This window comes from Sander lucioperca, chromosome 12 (genome assembly GCF_008315115.2).
Source record: "Sander lucioperca isolate FBNREF2018 chromosome 12, SLUC_FBN_1.2, whole genome shotgun sequence".
NCBI lineage: Eukaryota > Metazoa > Chordata > Actinopteri > Perciformes > Percidae > Sander > Sander lucioperca.
The window spans coordinates 18,554,725-18,570,988 of record NC_050184.1 but is presented as its reverse complement, the minus strand read 5'-3'; the positions used below and the strand labels follow the sequence as shown (position 1 = coordinate 18,570,988).

Genomic DNA, 16,264 nt, shown 5'->3' with positions numbered 1-16,264 from the left:
TAAAGGCACAAAGCAGCGTGTTAAAAAACATCGTTTATAATAACTGAGCTCATTATTTTCTATTTTTTTTTTATCTTTTCATCTTTATCAGATCAAAACAAACAGAAAAGTCATGAGCACTTTTAATGACCTCATGTTCGTCTGCAGGGCTGGAAAGTAACGTAGGCTACATTTACATCGCTACGTTTTGGTTTAAAAAGGAATATCTTCTGCTACGTTTCCCCCTCTCATTCCCCCCTGCTCTGGCGTTTCCCCATCTCATTCCCCCTGCTCTGGCGTTTCCCCCATCTCATTCCTCCTGCTCTGGCGTTTCCCCCTCTCATTCCCCCTGCTCTGGTGTTTCCCCCTCTCATTCCCCCCTGCTCTGGAGTTTCCCCCTCTCATTCCCCCTGCTCTGGTGTTTCCCCCTCTCATTCCCCCCTGCTCTGGCGTGTCCCCCTCTCATTCCCCCTGCTCTGGCGTGTCCCCCTCTCATTCCCCCTGCTCTGGCGTTTCCCCTTCTCATTCCCCCTGCTCTGGCGTTTCCCCCTCTCTATCCCCCTGCTCTGACGTTTCCCCCTCTCATTCCCCCTGCTCTGGCGTGTCCCCCTCTCATTCCCCCTGTTCTGGCGTTTCCCCCTCTCATTCCCCCTGCTCTGGCGTTTCCCCCTCTCATTCCCCCTGCTCTGGCATTTCCCCCTCTCATTCCCCCCTGTTCTGGCGTTTCCCCCTCTCATTCCCCCTGCTCTGGCGTTTCCCCTTCTCATTCCCCCTGCTCTGGCGTTTCCCCCTCTCTATCCCCCTGCTCTGACGTTTCCCCCTCTCATTCCCCCTGCTCTGGCGTTTCCCCCTCTCATTCCCCCTGCTCTGGCGTTTCCCCCTCTCATTCCCCCTGCTCTGGTGTTTCCCCCTCTCATTCCCCCCTGCTCTGGTGTTTCCCCCTCTCATTCCCCCCTGCTCTGGCGTTTCCCCATCTCATTCCTCCTGCTCTGGCGTTTCCCCCTCTCATTCCCCCTGCTCTGGTGTTTCCCCATCTCATTCCCCCCTGCTCTGGCGTTTCCCCATCTCATTCCTCCTGCTCTGGCGTTTCCCCCTCTCATTCCCCCTGCTCTGGCGTTTCCCCCTCTCATTCCCCCTGCTTTGGTGTTTCCCCTAAACCTAAACCAGAATGTAGATGAGATATTTTGGTTTGGGCGTGTTAGTTTAAACAGAGATTAGTTCTTTTACTGGAGCTAAAAAAAACTTGTGTGCACGGAGATCGCTTTTGGCTCAAAAACTTCGCTTAAAAACCAAACCGTAGCGATGTAACTGTAGCCCAAGTACTGCCGTCCCATTAAAGCGGCAGTAAACAGTTTATTTCCAGAGTTTCAAACCTCACCTGAGCTCACCTGACTCTGAGATGGCTGCATTTTTTCTTACGTTTTCAGACCCTCTTCCTGCAGAGGAGGCTCCGCCCCCACTCTCCGATAGGTCGGTGGACGGTGACAGCAGTGATGACTCGGTAACGGACAGCTCCTCCACCAATGACCTCTCTCGCCTCCTGCCCTTCCAGCCCGCCTCTGCACTCCGAAAACAGAAAGGTAGCTGTTGATTAGAGAGGGGAAGTCCCGCCCCTTCCTGTGGACCGCCACGGTACCTTATTTTGGAAATATGTATATATGTATATGTACGTTAGTTAACAGTGAGAGACAAAATCTTTTGATCCCGTTTGAATTGAGTTGTGAATTACACATATGATGTTGGGTCAAATTTGACGCACTTTCAAAATGTTTCTATATCAGAAATTTGGGTTTCTTTCAACCAAATAGTAAAAAAATAATAACGTGGATGGTTCCATACAACCAACACACCTCAGAAGTAAAATAAATGATCAGTTGACTATTTCATTGAATTTGGGTGTTTTATTCAATTTTATAGCATTTGAAAAAAAAAAAAAAAATTAATAATCAAGAACGTTGAAAAAAGTAAAAAAAAAGTAAAAACAAAACAAAACAACATAACAAAAACGTCAAAACAAGCGGCAAGAAAATTGACAAAAACGTAAAAAAAATAAATAATTTGACCCAGAAAAACTAAAAAGCTGCATGTTCGACGGGAAGACAACACAAGTCACGACTAACGACTTGGTAGCGTTCCAGGCAAAGTCACCACAAACCCTTCTAGCTAGCGTTAGCGTTAACTAGCGGCTTCCTACCGTTGACGTTAGCTAGAAGGGTTAACGTTAGCGTTAGCTAACGTTGACGTTAGCTATCCGCTAGCTGATACTAGCAATTTCTAGTCTGCGACATATTTTGGCCTTCATTTAATAAACATAACCTGTAGTAGTACACAATCGTATGTGTATTGTTTTGATTACAATGTGCGGAATTACTTTAAGTTGCTTATTTATGTCTATTTATTTCTATTTCTCAGCGTTAATCAGCGGCGTCTGTACAGCATCAACAGGGGGCGCCATTGTTGTTTATGTGTGTGTGACGTCAGAAACTGTAACTGGGAGAACAACCATCTGGTACCAGTACACGGGGAGTAAGTTACGGAGTTTGACTGCCGTTCCAGAGCACTTTCACCGGTAGAAGGTGGTGAAAACACGACTTACGGGCTGCCTGGAACGCAGCATTTGAACAGGATCAAATCATTACTTGTCTCTCCCCGTTCACTATAGAGTGCGGATCGGACCGCATTTTTTTGTCCGAGCCCGGCCCGCGTCCGACACAGTTACAATCTCATTTCTTTCTCATGCTAATGACACATGTATGTTCGTTTGTGTGGAAAGCTTTTATCAAGCAGCTGTAGGAAGGCATTCAGAAATGTCAACAGATGAGGTCATCAGCTCACACGGGGCAACAAGCGCACGTTAATAAGCTGTTTCTGCCCACTTTCCACACACACACACACACACACACACACACACACACACACACACACACACACACACACACACACACACACACACACACACACACACACACACACACACACACACACACACACACACACACACACACACACACACACACACACTGAGCTCTCTTAAAGGAGCCGCAGCACCATTTTACAACAAATGCCTTATCTCGCCTATGTGGCTGAGCCCGACCCGAACCCCATTTCTAAATATCTGTCTGAGCCCAGCCCGGCCCGTCGGGTACCATCGGGTACCGTCGGGTACCGTCGGGTACCGTCGGGTCCCGACGGGCTCGGGTCGGGTATCCATCCTCTAGTTCACTACCAGACATATTTTTTCCAAAATAAGGTCCCATGATGGTCCACAGGAAGGGCCAGGTATTTACTGTACCTGATTCTGACATGTCTTGGTCTGATGTCACCTCTGATGTCACCTCTGATGTCATCTCTGATGTCACCTCTCTGTGTGTCAGGTGTGGACAGCTCATCAGTGTCTCCTCCTCCCGTCTGTACTCCTCCACCTTCCTCCTGTACCTCTCCTCCTCCTCCTCCTCCTCCTCCTCCTCCGTCTCCTCCTCCGTCTCGGGGGTCCGCCTGTAACAGACACAACTGCAGCCTTCCTCCTCCTCCTCATGATCATGATCATCATCATCATTATCATCGCCATCATCAGCGTCGGCACAGCACCAATCAGAAGCGTCTCTCCTCCACTAGAAGCCACGCCTCAGTTAAGACGGACGCCGACCACATTAAGGAGGTCGCTGGAGACGGTGAGCCAATCAGGTTTGATCTCTGACAATGCAGAGTTTGCTGAAAGAAAAATCTAAAGGTTTTCTCAGTTCAGATATAGCCTAGTTATATAAACGCCCACTGCCCTCCACACGGTCTGTACATTTTCTCATGAAGGCTCGTATGATCTCCTATGAAATTAGGCGACTACATTTACATTTTTTAGTGACTGTTCCATATTACTTTAGACTTTAAATACCTGTAATGGAACAACACAACATGTAGACAGACAGACAGACGGACAGACAGACAGACAGACAGACAGACAGACAGACAGACAGACGGACAGACGGACAGACAGGCGGACAGACAGACAGACAGACAGACAGACAGACAGACAGACAGGCGGATAGAGAGACAGACAGACAGGTGGATAGACAGACAGACAGACAGACAGACAGACAGACAGACAGACAGACAGATAGGCGGATAGACAGACAGACAGACAGATAGATAGATAGATAGGCGGATAGAGACACAGACAGGCAGCCAGATAGAGAGACAGACAGAGAGACAGACAGGCGGATAGAGAGACAGACAGACAGACAGACAGGCGGATAGACAGACAGACAGGCAGACAGACAGACAGACAGACAGACAGATAGACAGACAGACAGGCGGATAGAGAGACAGACAGACAGACAGACAGACCGACAGATAGATAGGCGGATAGACAGACAGACAGACAGACAGATAGATTGGCGGATAGAGAGACAGGCAGCCAGATAGAGAGACAGACAGACAGACAGGCGGATAGACAGACAGACAGACAGACAGACAGACAGACAGACAGACAGGCGGATAGAGAGACAGACAGACAGACAGACAGATAGATAGATAAGCGGATAGAGAGACAGACAGACAGACAGACAGACAGACAGACAGACAGGCGGATAGAGAGACAGACAGACAGACAGACAGACAGACAGGCGGATAGAGAGACAGACAGACACAGATGGATACAGAGACATACAGACAGACAGACAGACAGGCGGATAGAGAGACAGACGGATAGAGAGACAGACAGACAGACAGACAGACCGACAGATAGATAGGCGGATAGACAGACAGACAGACAGACAGATAGATTGGCGGATAGAGAGACAGGCAGCCAGATAGAGAGACAGACAGACAGACAGGCGGATAGACAGACAGACAGACAGACAGACAGACAGACAGACAGACAGACAGACAGACAGGCGGATAGAGAGACAGACAGACAGACAGACAGATAGATAGATAAGCGGATAGAGAGACAGACAGACAGACAGACAGGCGGATAGAGAGACAGACAGACAGACAGACAGACAGGCGGATAGAGAGACAGACAGACAGACAGGTGGATAGAGAGACAGACAGACAGACAGGCAGATAGAGAGACAGACAGACAGACAGGTGGATAGAGAGACAGACAGACAGACAGGCGGATAGAGAGACAGACAGACAGACAGGTGGATAGAGAGACATACAGACAGACAGACAGGTGGATAGAGAGACAGACAGACAGACTGGTGGATGGAGAGACAGACAGACAGACATGCAGATAGAGAGACAGACAGACAGGCGGACAGAGAAACAGACAGACAGACAGGCGGATAGAGAGACAGACAGACAGACAGACAGACAGGCGGATAGAGAGACAGACAGACAGGTGGATAGAGAGACAGACAGACAGACAGACAGACAGACAGACAGGCAGGCGGATAGAGAGACAGACAGACAGGTGGATAGAGAGACAGACAGACAGACAGACAGACAGGCAGGCGGATAGAGAGACAGACAGACAGGCGGACAGAGAAACAGACAGACAGACAGACAGACAGGCGGATAGAGAGACAGACAGACAGACAGGCGGATAGAGAGACAGACAGACAGACAGGCGGATAGAGAGACAGACAGACAGGTGGATAGAGAGACAGACAGACACAGGTGGATACAGAGACATACAGACAGACAGACAGACAGGTGGATAGAGAGACAGACGGATAGAGAGACAGACAGACAGACAGGTGGATAGAGAGACAGACAGACAGACAGACAGACAGACAGACAGGCGGATAGAGAGACAGACAGACAGACAGGTGGATAGAGAGACAGACAGACAGACAGGCGGATAGAGAGACAGACAGACACAGGTGGATAGAGAGACAGACAGACAGACAGGCGGATAGAGAGACAGACAGACAGACAGACAGGTGGATAGAGAGACATACAGACAGACAGACAGGTGGATAGAGAGACAGACAGACAGACAGGTGGATGGAGAGACAGACAGACAGACATGCAGATAGAGAGACAGACAGACAGACAGACAGGCGGACAGAGAAACAGACAGACAGAAAGGCGGATAGAGAGACAGACAGACAGACAGACAGGCGGATAGAGAGACAGACAGACAGGTGGATAGAGAGACAGACAGACAGACAGACAGACAGGCAGGCGGATAGAGAGACAGACAGACAGGTGGATAGAGATACAGACAGACAGACAGACAGACAGGCAGGCGGACAGAGAAACAGACAGACAGACAGACAGGCGGATAGAGAGACAGACAGACAGACAGACAGACAGGCGGATAGAGAGACAGACAGACAGACAGGTGGATAGAGAGACAGAGAGACAGGAAGACAGACAGGTGGATAGCGAGACAGACAGACAGACAGGCGGGTGGATAGAGAGACAGAGAAACAGACAGACAGATAGGCGGATAGAGAGACAGACAGACAGACAGGCGGATAGAGAGACAGAGAGACAGACAAACAGAGGTGGATAGAGAGACAGAGAGACAGGCGGATAGAGAGACAGACAGACAGGTGGATAGAGATACAGAGAGACAGACAGACAGACAGGCGGGTAGAGAGATAGACAGACAGACAGTATTTCAGTTTGACAGAAAGCAGAAAACTGAACACACTCCCATCTCTCTGTTTATCTGCCGAACACTTCAACATGGAGGTCTGCTTATCTCTGACACACACACACACACACACACACACACACACACACACACACACACACACACACACACACACACACACACACCTCCCAGCATCAGTTGGTCTGGACACAACGATAGCCATCCTCGCCCGTCTGACTGACTGCTGGGAGCACCTCAAATTTATATCACCACTAGAAAGGAAGCACAAAGAACGCTAGCAAAGCTATACCCCTCACCCAAAGTGATTTAGCGAATAAGGTTTTTCCACTTTTTATTGTGTACGTGTAGTCTGGATCAACGACAGTACATTTCCAGGATAATTGCCTCACATCCTTCCTTTCCTTTCCTTCCTTTATTCAGATCCTCAGTAGCTGCTTACAATGTAGCAGCTACTCTTCCTGGGGTCCACATAAAAACAATGACAACATATACATAAAAATACCAAACATACAATTGTATATACATTTAAAACAATATATAGAGCAAGTAAAATAATATCACTGTGTTCATCTTTCGTAAATTAGTATCCAATACAATAACATCACATTTCGATAATAATAGCCCATCATAGTTTGATTAAATGATGTTAATTTATTGTTTATGTGTTTTCTTCTTTTAAAACTGGCCTCCACTATGACAGTTGCAAGATATTCCACATTGTGATGGCTCTAAACATTACAGACCTGCACACTGCATCAGTCCGATTTTTTTCGCTTGAGATAACCCCTAGCAGCCTGTAAATGTTCCACCAAAACAAGTTCCTTCCAGAGACTATTTTGCAGAGCCACCGTCGCTGCGTCACTGTCTCCTGGCCTGTCTGTTCTCATTGTCTCTGTCTCCACAGACTGTTGCGTTCACTGTCTCCTGTATGTTCTGATTGTCTCTGTCTCCACAGACTGTTGCATTCACTGTCTCCTGGCCTGTCTGTTCTCAATGTCTCTGTCTCCACAGACTGTTGCGTTCACTGTCTCCTGGCCTGCCTGTTCTGATTGTCTCTGTCTCCACAGACTGTTGCGTTCACTGTCTCCTGGCCTGCCTGTTCTGATTGTCTCTGTCTCCACAGACTGTTGCATTCACTGTCTCCTGGCCTGCCTGTTCTGATTGTCTCTGTCTCCACAGACTGTTGCGTTCACTGTCTCCTGGCCTGCCTGTTCTGCGAGATGCTGTCCATGTGTTCGGCTCTGGGGGAGTGTCTGGTGTGTGGAGTGGGCGGGGCCGGCTGTTGCGAGTCTGCGGCTGGCTGCTGCTGCTGCGTGGAGGCGGCGGGGGAGGTGGCCTGTACGGAGGAGGCGTGTCAGGCCGTGTTGGATTGTGGGATACTGGAGGACTGCTGTGGCTCGTCCGACTGCCTGGAGGTCTGTCTGGAGTGCTGCTCCATCTGCTTCCCCTCGTAGAGCGGCCAATCAGAGACGGACTACAAGATGATGTCGAGAGTATTGACTTTTTCGCTGGAGACTATACTGCTTCATCCTGGAAAAACGGCCCATGGGTGTGTTGGTCTTACAGGGAGGTGTGTTCAGGTGCATTCTGGGCGTGCTGGTCTTACAGGGAGGTGTGTTCAGGTGCATTCTGGGCGTGTTGGTCTTACAGGGAGGTGTGTTCAGGTGCATTCTGGGCGTGCTGGTCTTACAGGGAGGTGTGTTCAGGTGCATTCTGGGCGTGCTGGTCTTACAGGGAGGTGCGTTCAGGTGCATTCTGGGCGTATTGCTATCTTGAGGCAGCGGGAAGTGATCGCACCATTGACCAACAAAAACCTGTTCTAAAGTCAATAACGCAGCATTTCATTGTTATTTTAACAGAGCATTAGTAAAATGCTCCTAGGCTCGTACACAGCGCGCACACTATGCTTGTTACACACACAGGGACACACAGCAGCACACACACATGCAGAAGATTACAAATAAAAATATTACGGTGCAAATCCTCCATCATAACAGCAATGCTCCAAGGTCCAAACACGCCTAGCTTTTAAAGGGAATGGGAGATGATCTCTGATTGGTTGATTGCATGTTACGCCCAAAACACACCTCTGATTAATGAAGACACTAAGTACAACCCTTTAGAACCATGCGCCCGGCGCACGGACACTTTTTTCCGCCGTCAAACTAGCAAAAGTGTATTTGGACACGCCCTAAACACACCTGCACCAGACGCTTCACACCGTGCGCTCAGATCATTAAAATAGGGCCCGAAGACCGAATTCAGATGAGCTGAGTGGAACATGGCTGCAACTAACGATTCTTTTTTTTGTTGATTAATCTGTTGATTATTTTCTGGATGAATGGATTGTTTGAGTTGTTTGGTCTCTAAAATGTGGATCAGTGTTTCCCAAAAAGCCCAAGATGACGTCCTCAAATGTCTTGTTTTGTCCCCAACTCAAAGATATTCAGTTTCCTGTCCCAGAGGAGAGAAGAAACTAGAACAATATTCACATTTAACAAGCTGACATCAGAGAAGTTTGACTTAACCGATTATCGAAACAGTTGGCGATTAATTTATTATTTGACAACGAATCGATTCATCTTTGCAGATGATCATCTCTGACCTTAAAGGTGCAGTAGGTAAGATTTATAAAACTAACTTTCTGTCATATTTGCTGAAACTGACCCTATGTTCTAGTAGAACTACATGAAGCCTCTGGCTCCACCTACAGCAGTTCAGATGCACCAATCAGGGCCAGGGAGGATGTCTAACTGTTCAGATGCACCAATCAGGGCCAGGGGGGGTGTCTAACTGTTCAGATGCACCAATCAGGGCCAGGGGGCGTGTCTAACTGTTCAGATGCACCAATCAGGGCCAGGGGGATGTCTAACTGTTCAGATGCACCAATCAGGGCCAGGGGGGGTGTCTAACTGTGTGTCAATCACTGCTCATGCACACGCATTCATTCTCCCTTGTGGGGGGAGGGGCTTAGGAGACCGTTTTGGGCTTTAGCTTCTCAGGGACTGAGAAGTTGTTGATGTTCACATTCTTTGGCTAAGTCCTGGATCTTAACAATCCTACTTACAGCACCTTTAACATTCCTGCATCTTCACAGTGTTCAACGGGAATGTTTTCTGTAATATTCATATCATTGTTCAGATACCTGTGTCTTTGTTGGACCGACGCTCGGTGCCAACACTGGGAGCAGTGTTTCCTGTTTGAGAGTTGACTTCCTGTCACAGAGCTGCATTATTTTAAGCATATTTTAGACACCTAAAAAAAGAAAACGTGGCTCTGAATTAACTTTTTAACCCTTGTGTTGTCTTCCCCGTCGACCATGTTGCAACTTTTTGTTTTTCTGGGTCGAAATGGTCCAACATTTTGGTCGTCTTTTTCGACATTTCTTTCGAAGTTTCTGTCAATATTTTTCTGCGCTTTTTTGGCGGTTTTTTTTTAAGCTTTTTTTGAAGATTATTCTGACATTTTTGTCATTTTTACAGACGTTTTCGTCACTTTTTGCAATGTTTTTGTCACTTTTTAAACATTTTTTTTCCCATGTTTTTCAACGTTATTTTATAAATTTGTCTTAACATGCTATAAAATTGAATAAAACACCAAAATTCAATGCAAGTAGTGAACTGATCATTTATTTAATTTGTGAAGAGCGTTGTAGGGAACCATCCACGTTATTTTGTTTTAAAATTAGGTTGAAAGAAACCCAAATTTCTCATCGTCATTGAAAATGAGGGAAACCTCAATGCCCTTGGAGTATAAATAAAGATTAAATAAATAAAAAAAATATAGAAACTTTTTGAAAATGGGTCAGATTTGACCCAAGGGCAACAGGAGAGTTAAAAGATCAAAGTCACACAAAAACACAAAGTAACAAACTAACCGGTGGAGGCAGCGGTAGAGCAGCAACTCCCGTGTCCTGCGAGGTAAAATGGCTGTTTTTGTCAAAGGAGTCTGGTGGCTTTGAGGAGAGCAGAGATGACGGCTTCAGGTCCCCGCCATAAAGGGCTGTCTGACAGCAAGGGAAAGCATGTACTCTAAATATAGCATCTACTTAAACTGATATAGATGTTTTAGGCCTTTCTCATGAACCATTCGCTCATATCATGGGCAATTTTAGAGCCTTTTTAGGGGGGGCTCCAATTTTTTAAGAAATTTCAATGCTCAAAGTTAGTTTGCTATTGTGTCTGTTCTGTTAGCGACAGAGGACAACCAATTACAGGTTCAAAGGGCTTGAAACAGGTTTAATATCCTGTGTGGTTGTCTCCGATGCTATGCACCTGTAACCCCGTCAAGGAAAGGGTTAACAGAAACGTAGTGTTGGCCAATCAGAGGAGGTTGTGGCAGACTCCCGCCTTTGGCTGAGTCTCTATCTGATCTGTCAGAGGGAGAGCAGGAGTGCGGTTGTGAAGTTTAAAGGAACACGCCGACTTATTGGGACTTTAGCTTATTCACCGTAACCCCCAGAGTTAGACAAGTCCATACGTACCCTTCTCATCTCCGTGGGTGCTGTAAGGCTGTCTTACGGTTCCACCGGTAGCCTAGTACAGAACCTGCAGGTAACCGGCTCCATCTAGCCTAGCTTAGCACAGATCCTGGAAGTAACCGGCTCCATCTAGCCTAGCTTAGCACAGATCCTGGAGGTAACCGGTTCCATCTAGCCTAGCTTAGCACAGATCCTGGAGGTAACCGGCTCCATCTAGCCTAGCTTAGCACAGATCCTGGAGGTAACCGGCTCCATCTAGCCTAGCTTAGCACAGATCCTGGAGGTAACCGGCTCCATCTAGCCTAGCTTAGCACAGATCCTGGAGGTAACCGGCTCCATCTAGCCTAGCTTAGCACAGATCCTGGAGGTAACCGGCTCCATCTAGCCTACTGCTCCGAATAAGTAACAAAATAACGCCAACATGTTCCTATTTACATGTTGTGATTTGTAGAGTCACAGCATGTACAAATAACAAGGTCACATGACACACAGCCATCTTCTAACCGTATACATACTGGGAACTATATTCTCAGAAAGGCCTGCTGCAAAGCAAATCACTCCGCCCAAGTAGCAGAAGTAGCAGTGCTAGAATATAGTTCCAGTATATGTAAGTAGTTCTATACAATTTATTTTGTAGATTAGGGTGAACTAGTGTGTGTTGTAGCAGTGTTTTGCCATTGAGAACGAGCTAGCATGCTAACGGTTAGCCCCCTCGTTTCGGCTAGTGACGTAGAAAGCCGTGCAGATTTTGACCAGCTCACCCAGAGACTGAAGGCAGGACACATTCAGAAACCGTATCTCACTCTAAACAGCATGGATGGTTTTTTTCAAAGTTTGTATGTGTGTGGAAGCACCAGAGACACCAAATAACTCCCCAAATCCCAGAAAAAGTGATTTCTTTCATAATATGGGCACTTTAAAAGGTGTTAAATCATCTTGACTCATGTTTTAGTGAAGCTTTAATGACGTAAAAGATGTGTACTTTTATTATAAAGCGTAAGAAACTAAACTTAACGTGTCTATGAAATAAATGCAGTTCTGTGTCGTGTGACAGAGAGGATGATGGGATATTTTCTGTTTCTCTGCAGCAGAAATAAAGTGAACTTTCAAACTCATGTTTCTGTGTCTGTGACGGACAGCTATGGAGGGGGGGGGGGGTGGGCTCGGGTGGGACAGGAAGTGTGTGTGTTTGCTAAAGCGGCATGCCAGGACGTCCAAACAGGAAACAGGATATCACTGAAATGACAACGCCACCTGACCTCTGACACCCCTGGCCGCCCGACATCAAAGACACACACACGCCCATTGGTTCCTGTTGAAGACTTAAATCATTTAAAAAAAAAAACGTTAATCCTTTTATCAAACCGGAGGAAAATAGTGACTTTGTTGGGGACTATTTTCAGTGGCTCCATCCATACACCCCACCCCGAAACCTGCCGTCCTCAGACGCTGGCCTGCTGTCCGTCCCCCACACCATTGGTTTTCCTCCAAGAAAAAGTAGTCAAAATATGTTTGCATTTCAGAACCTTAGGAAATGGACAGTGGCCGACATGAACACACTATTACACACACTATTAATTTAATTTTAATTTATTTAATTTAATTTATTCTGTTTATTGAGTGGGGAAATTACAATTTACACTTTTGTTTTGTTAGAAATCACTACACACAGGCCTGGAATACACACACACATGCCCAGGACCTATTCATGCACAAATGGAGAGATGTCAGAGTGAGTGGGCTGCCAGTGCTGGACCAGCGCCCTGAGCAGTTGGGGGGGTACAGTGCCTTGCTCAAGAGCACTGCCAGGTGCTCTGGAGGTGAACTGGCATCTCTCCAGCTACCACTCCACACTCTGTACTTTGGTCCGTACTGGAACCACTTCTTACAAACTAATGCTGCGTTCATAGACATCGGAAAAACATTTTTCCGAGTGAAAATGTCATCATTCACGTCCCTTCCTGTGGGAATCAGAGGTGGGAAACTCGGGCTAGATTTTGCTAACCGAGTTTCCCAGTTGGTGTTGGCGTTGTTGACAACTGACGATTGATGGAGGCGACTTTGGTTCACTGGACATATTTCAATGACAATAAACTTATTTAATGTGGACAAACGCCTCTGCTGAGAACCATACACAGACATAACATGTTTCAGATTATTCATAAATAGGCCCATGTATAAAACACCTTCTCCGTGTCATTTCCCGTACGTTGTCCTGCAGATAACACAAACACCTGACAATGTGCTGTTTCTATGCTCGCATAAAGGTGCTGACACACCAACCAGACGGCCGACCGTCGGCAGAAAAGTCAGTCGGACTGATCAGTCGGGTCCCCGAGGTCCAAAAAGTTCCTCAGAACACACTGGAGAGACGCCGACTTGAGCGTACGCTCTGCTTGTGCGCGAAACGTAATACGTCTCCATAGCAGCAGGCGGCGCTGCTCTGTATTGTTTCCCAGAGAATGAAAACCGGCAGCTGATTGGACGAACGCGTCATGTGGGTCTTTTCAGCCAGACTGTCATGGCGGCTCGTTCAGAATACGATCTCATATTGTACTAAAATAGTTCACTGAAACGTTTTTCTGAAAACATTTTAAGAGAGAAATAGGCCGTGCAGTTGCTGAATCTGTCTTCATTTCAGATCAACAAAGGTCAGTTTAAAAGATTTTCGTCAGATTTTGAGAGGCTCATCCGCTCGCCATTTCCGGGTGAGTCCCAACTGCCCTGTCCCCGACTGAACATGTCAGGTCGGCCAAAATGAAGGCCGACGGCTCCTCCAACGGACGCCGGCACGGAACACACCGAACAGACTCGAGTCACCGACCTCGCCAGACGGTCCAACAGCCGACTATCGGCTCTGTGTGTCAGCGACCTAAGAAAACAGCTGCAAATCTTTTGTTATTGTGGCCTCCATGTTTTCACCACCTGATGCTCTCGGCTACGGCCAACAGCTGGTGGCAGTCATGCAACAAGTTGTTATGCCAAACGCCAATATAACAGAAGACGAAGAACATTCATCCTAACCATGTGAACGCTGGCAGTCGGAAAAACAACGTAATCACGGGGGCGGTCCCTGTTATTCCCAGGTGGCATGAACGCAGCAACAGATAGGACCGGAGATGAGAAGTTGAACTGACACGTAACCGCGATCAGCTTCGTGGGAAATTAAGAATCAATGCTTCTGACAGGGCACTGGTGGAACTCTCTGCACTGGTGGTGGATGTCGTCGATGCACTTGCATCATTAGGTTTTGCTTTTTTAATAACAAATCTGTCCATTTTAGTCTCACTCTGATTACCTAATGCACATGCACGCACTGTATAGTGAAGGGGGGATGGAGGGGGAGGTCACTAAAGAGGCGTTTTCATCCGAGAGACGCTGTGATTGGTGGATAGGATATGGAGCAGGGGACTGACAGGCGACATAACCGATCACACTATGACAGACGCTCCACTTAGCACTAGGGTTGGGCATCGTTTGGATTTTAACGATTCTGATTCCAATTGCGATTCTTCCTTTCGATTCCGGTTCTCATCGATTCTGGATTCCGGTTCTTTGAGGGGTGGAGTTGAAACGGCTCACATGCTTATTTTACAAAAAAGAGGAACGTTTTATATTGATTCAATGGTGGGTTGCAGTTTTACCGCTTGTTCAACGTAAAATAAAGCCACAATAGAGCACTGCTTACTGTGCTCCAAGGCTGCAACACACCAAGCGCCTGGCTGCTACGGAAACCAAAACTTGGGCCTGTTAAATTTGGAATCCATGATCAGATTTGAAACCAAAACCTCCAAGCGATTCCAAACGATTCCACTGGAATCGTAATTTTTGAAATTTGATTCCAAGTAGGAATCGGTTCTCGATGCCCAATCCTACTTAGCACCAACTGCCAATGTTTAATTTTAAATGAATGAATGAAGCCTGTAGTAGAGGGCTGCATTGGGATTGGGTCCCGCCGGGTCCAACGCAAATCTCGCGGGAGCGGGCGGTTTTAACTTTGCTGCGGGCGGGAGCGGGCAGCTAAAAAAAACACTGTGGGATCGGGATGTAGCCTGGAACCCCCCCACGCCAGCAGAAACCATAGATATACATATATACTGACTGAGTATATACTGTATAGGCCATCTATGAGCAGACACCAGCGTGTCTGAGCCTCCCAGGACGGGGGAGCTCCGAGCCAAGGCTCCGTCCACCCTCATCCTCGGCTCCTCCCTCCCTCTCTCTCCCTCATCCTCGGCTCCTCCCTCCCTCTCTCTCCCTCATCCTCGGCTCCTCCCTCCCTCTCTCTCCCTCATCCTCGGCTCCTTCCTGCCCCTCGCTCCCTCTCCTTCTGCTCCTTCCTCCCCGTCTAACAGCAGCAAGCACCTGCCTTCTTTGCCTTCATCTTCTCCCTATTAACCTATAAAATGACGTGTTTTCTCATGCGGGACGGGAGAAGACACAACATCAATGAATCTCTATTATTGTGCGGGCATAAATTCTCAGAGTTTTGCGGGTGCGGGCGGGAGCGGGATGAAGAAAACAGTCCCGCGCAGGGCTCTAGCCTGTAGTATCGGCGCCTATGCACCAGACTCTGTACCTTTGGAGACAGAGCCTTTAGTGATGCAGCCCCATCCCTCTGGAACACCTTCCCTGCAGATATTACATTACATTACATGTCATGTAGCTGACGCTTTTATCCAAAGCGACTTACAATTGCTATAAATCTGAGGTTGCACTAGGGGGGAGGTTTAGAGGAGCAACTAGGGGTTAGTGCCTTGCTCAGGGACACATTGGTTGATGTATGGCAGTGGGAATTGAACCCAGATCTCCCACACCAAAGGCATGTTGTCATATCCATTGAGCCATCACCACCCACAATGCTACCTCCCTGGACATTTTAACCCTCGTGTTGTCTTCCCCGTCGACCTTTAAAAACTCTAAAAACTTTGCTTTTCTGTGTAAAAATGTAAACTTTTTTCAATGTTTTGGTCGTCTTTTTTGACATTTTTGTCGCTTTTCCCGATGTTTTGGAAATGTTTTGACGTTTTAGTCACTTTTTGCCACATTTTCTGATGTTTTGGCGCTTTTTCTGACATTCTTTTTTTTCAAATGTCATAAAATTGACTAAAACACCCAAATTCAATGAAAGTAGTGAGGTGATCATTTCATTTGCTTGTGACGAGTGTTGTACGGAACCATACACGTTATTTCTTTTGACAGTTTGGTTGAAAAAAACCCACATTTATGATGTAGAA

The 16,264-nt window shown here is 47.2% G+C and overlaps 1 protein-coding gene and 1 long non-coding RNA gene across 5 annotated transcripts in view; one reads left to right on the top strand and one right to left on the bottom strand.

Annotated features, from left to right (window-relative positions):
• Positions 1-8,166, top strand: part of zgc:113363 (uncharacterized protein LOC791449 homolog) — a 15,348-nt gene extending 7,182 nt beyond the window's left edge. For 2 of the 4 annotated variants that reach the window (XM_031293166.2, XM_036007910.1), the window contains exons 3-5: positions 1,407-1,559; positions 3,354-3,650; positions 7,727-8,166. In XM_031293166.2, coding sequence (XP_031149026.2) covers positions 1,407-1,559; positions 3,354-3,650; positions 7,727-8,001 — 725 coding nt within the window. In that variant the 3' untranslated portion in view covers positions 8,002-8,166. Of the gene's footprint in view, positions 1-1,403; positions 1,560-3,353; positions 3,651-7,451 lie in introns of all 4 variants that reach the window. The other 2 variants (XM_031293163.2, XM_036007911.1) reach the window with 2 other exon arrangements.
• Positions 1-16,257, bottom strand: part of LOC116045502 — a 22,912-nt gene extending 6,655 nt beyond the window's left edge. The window contains exon 1 of the long non-coding RNA XR_004103934.2: positions 16,211-16,257. This is a non-coding gene — a long non-coding RNA (uncharacterized LOC116045502). The remainder of the gene's footprint in view (positions 1-16,210) is intronic.
• Between the last annotated feature and the right edge of the window lie 7 nt (positions 16,258-16,264).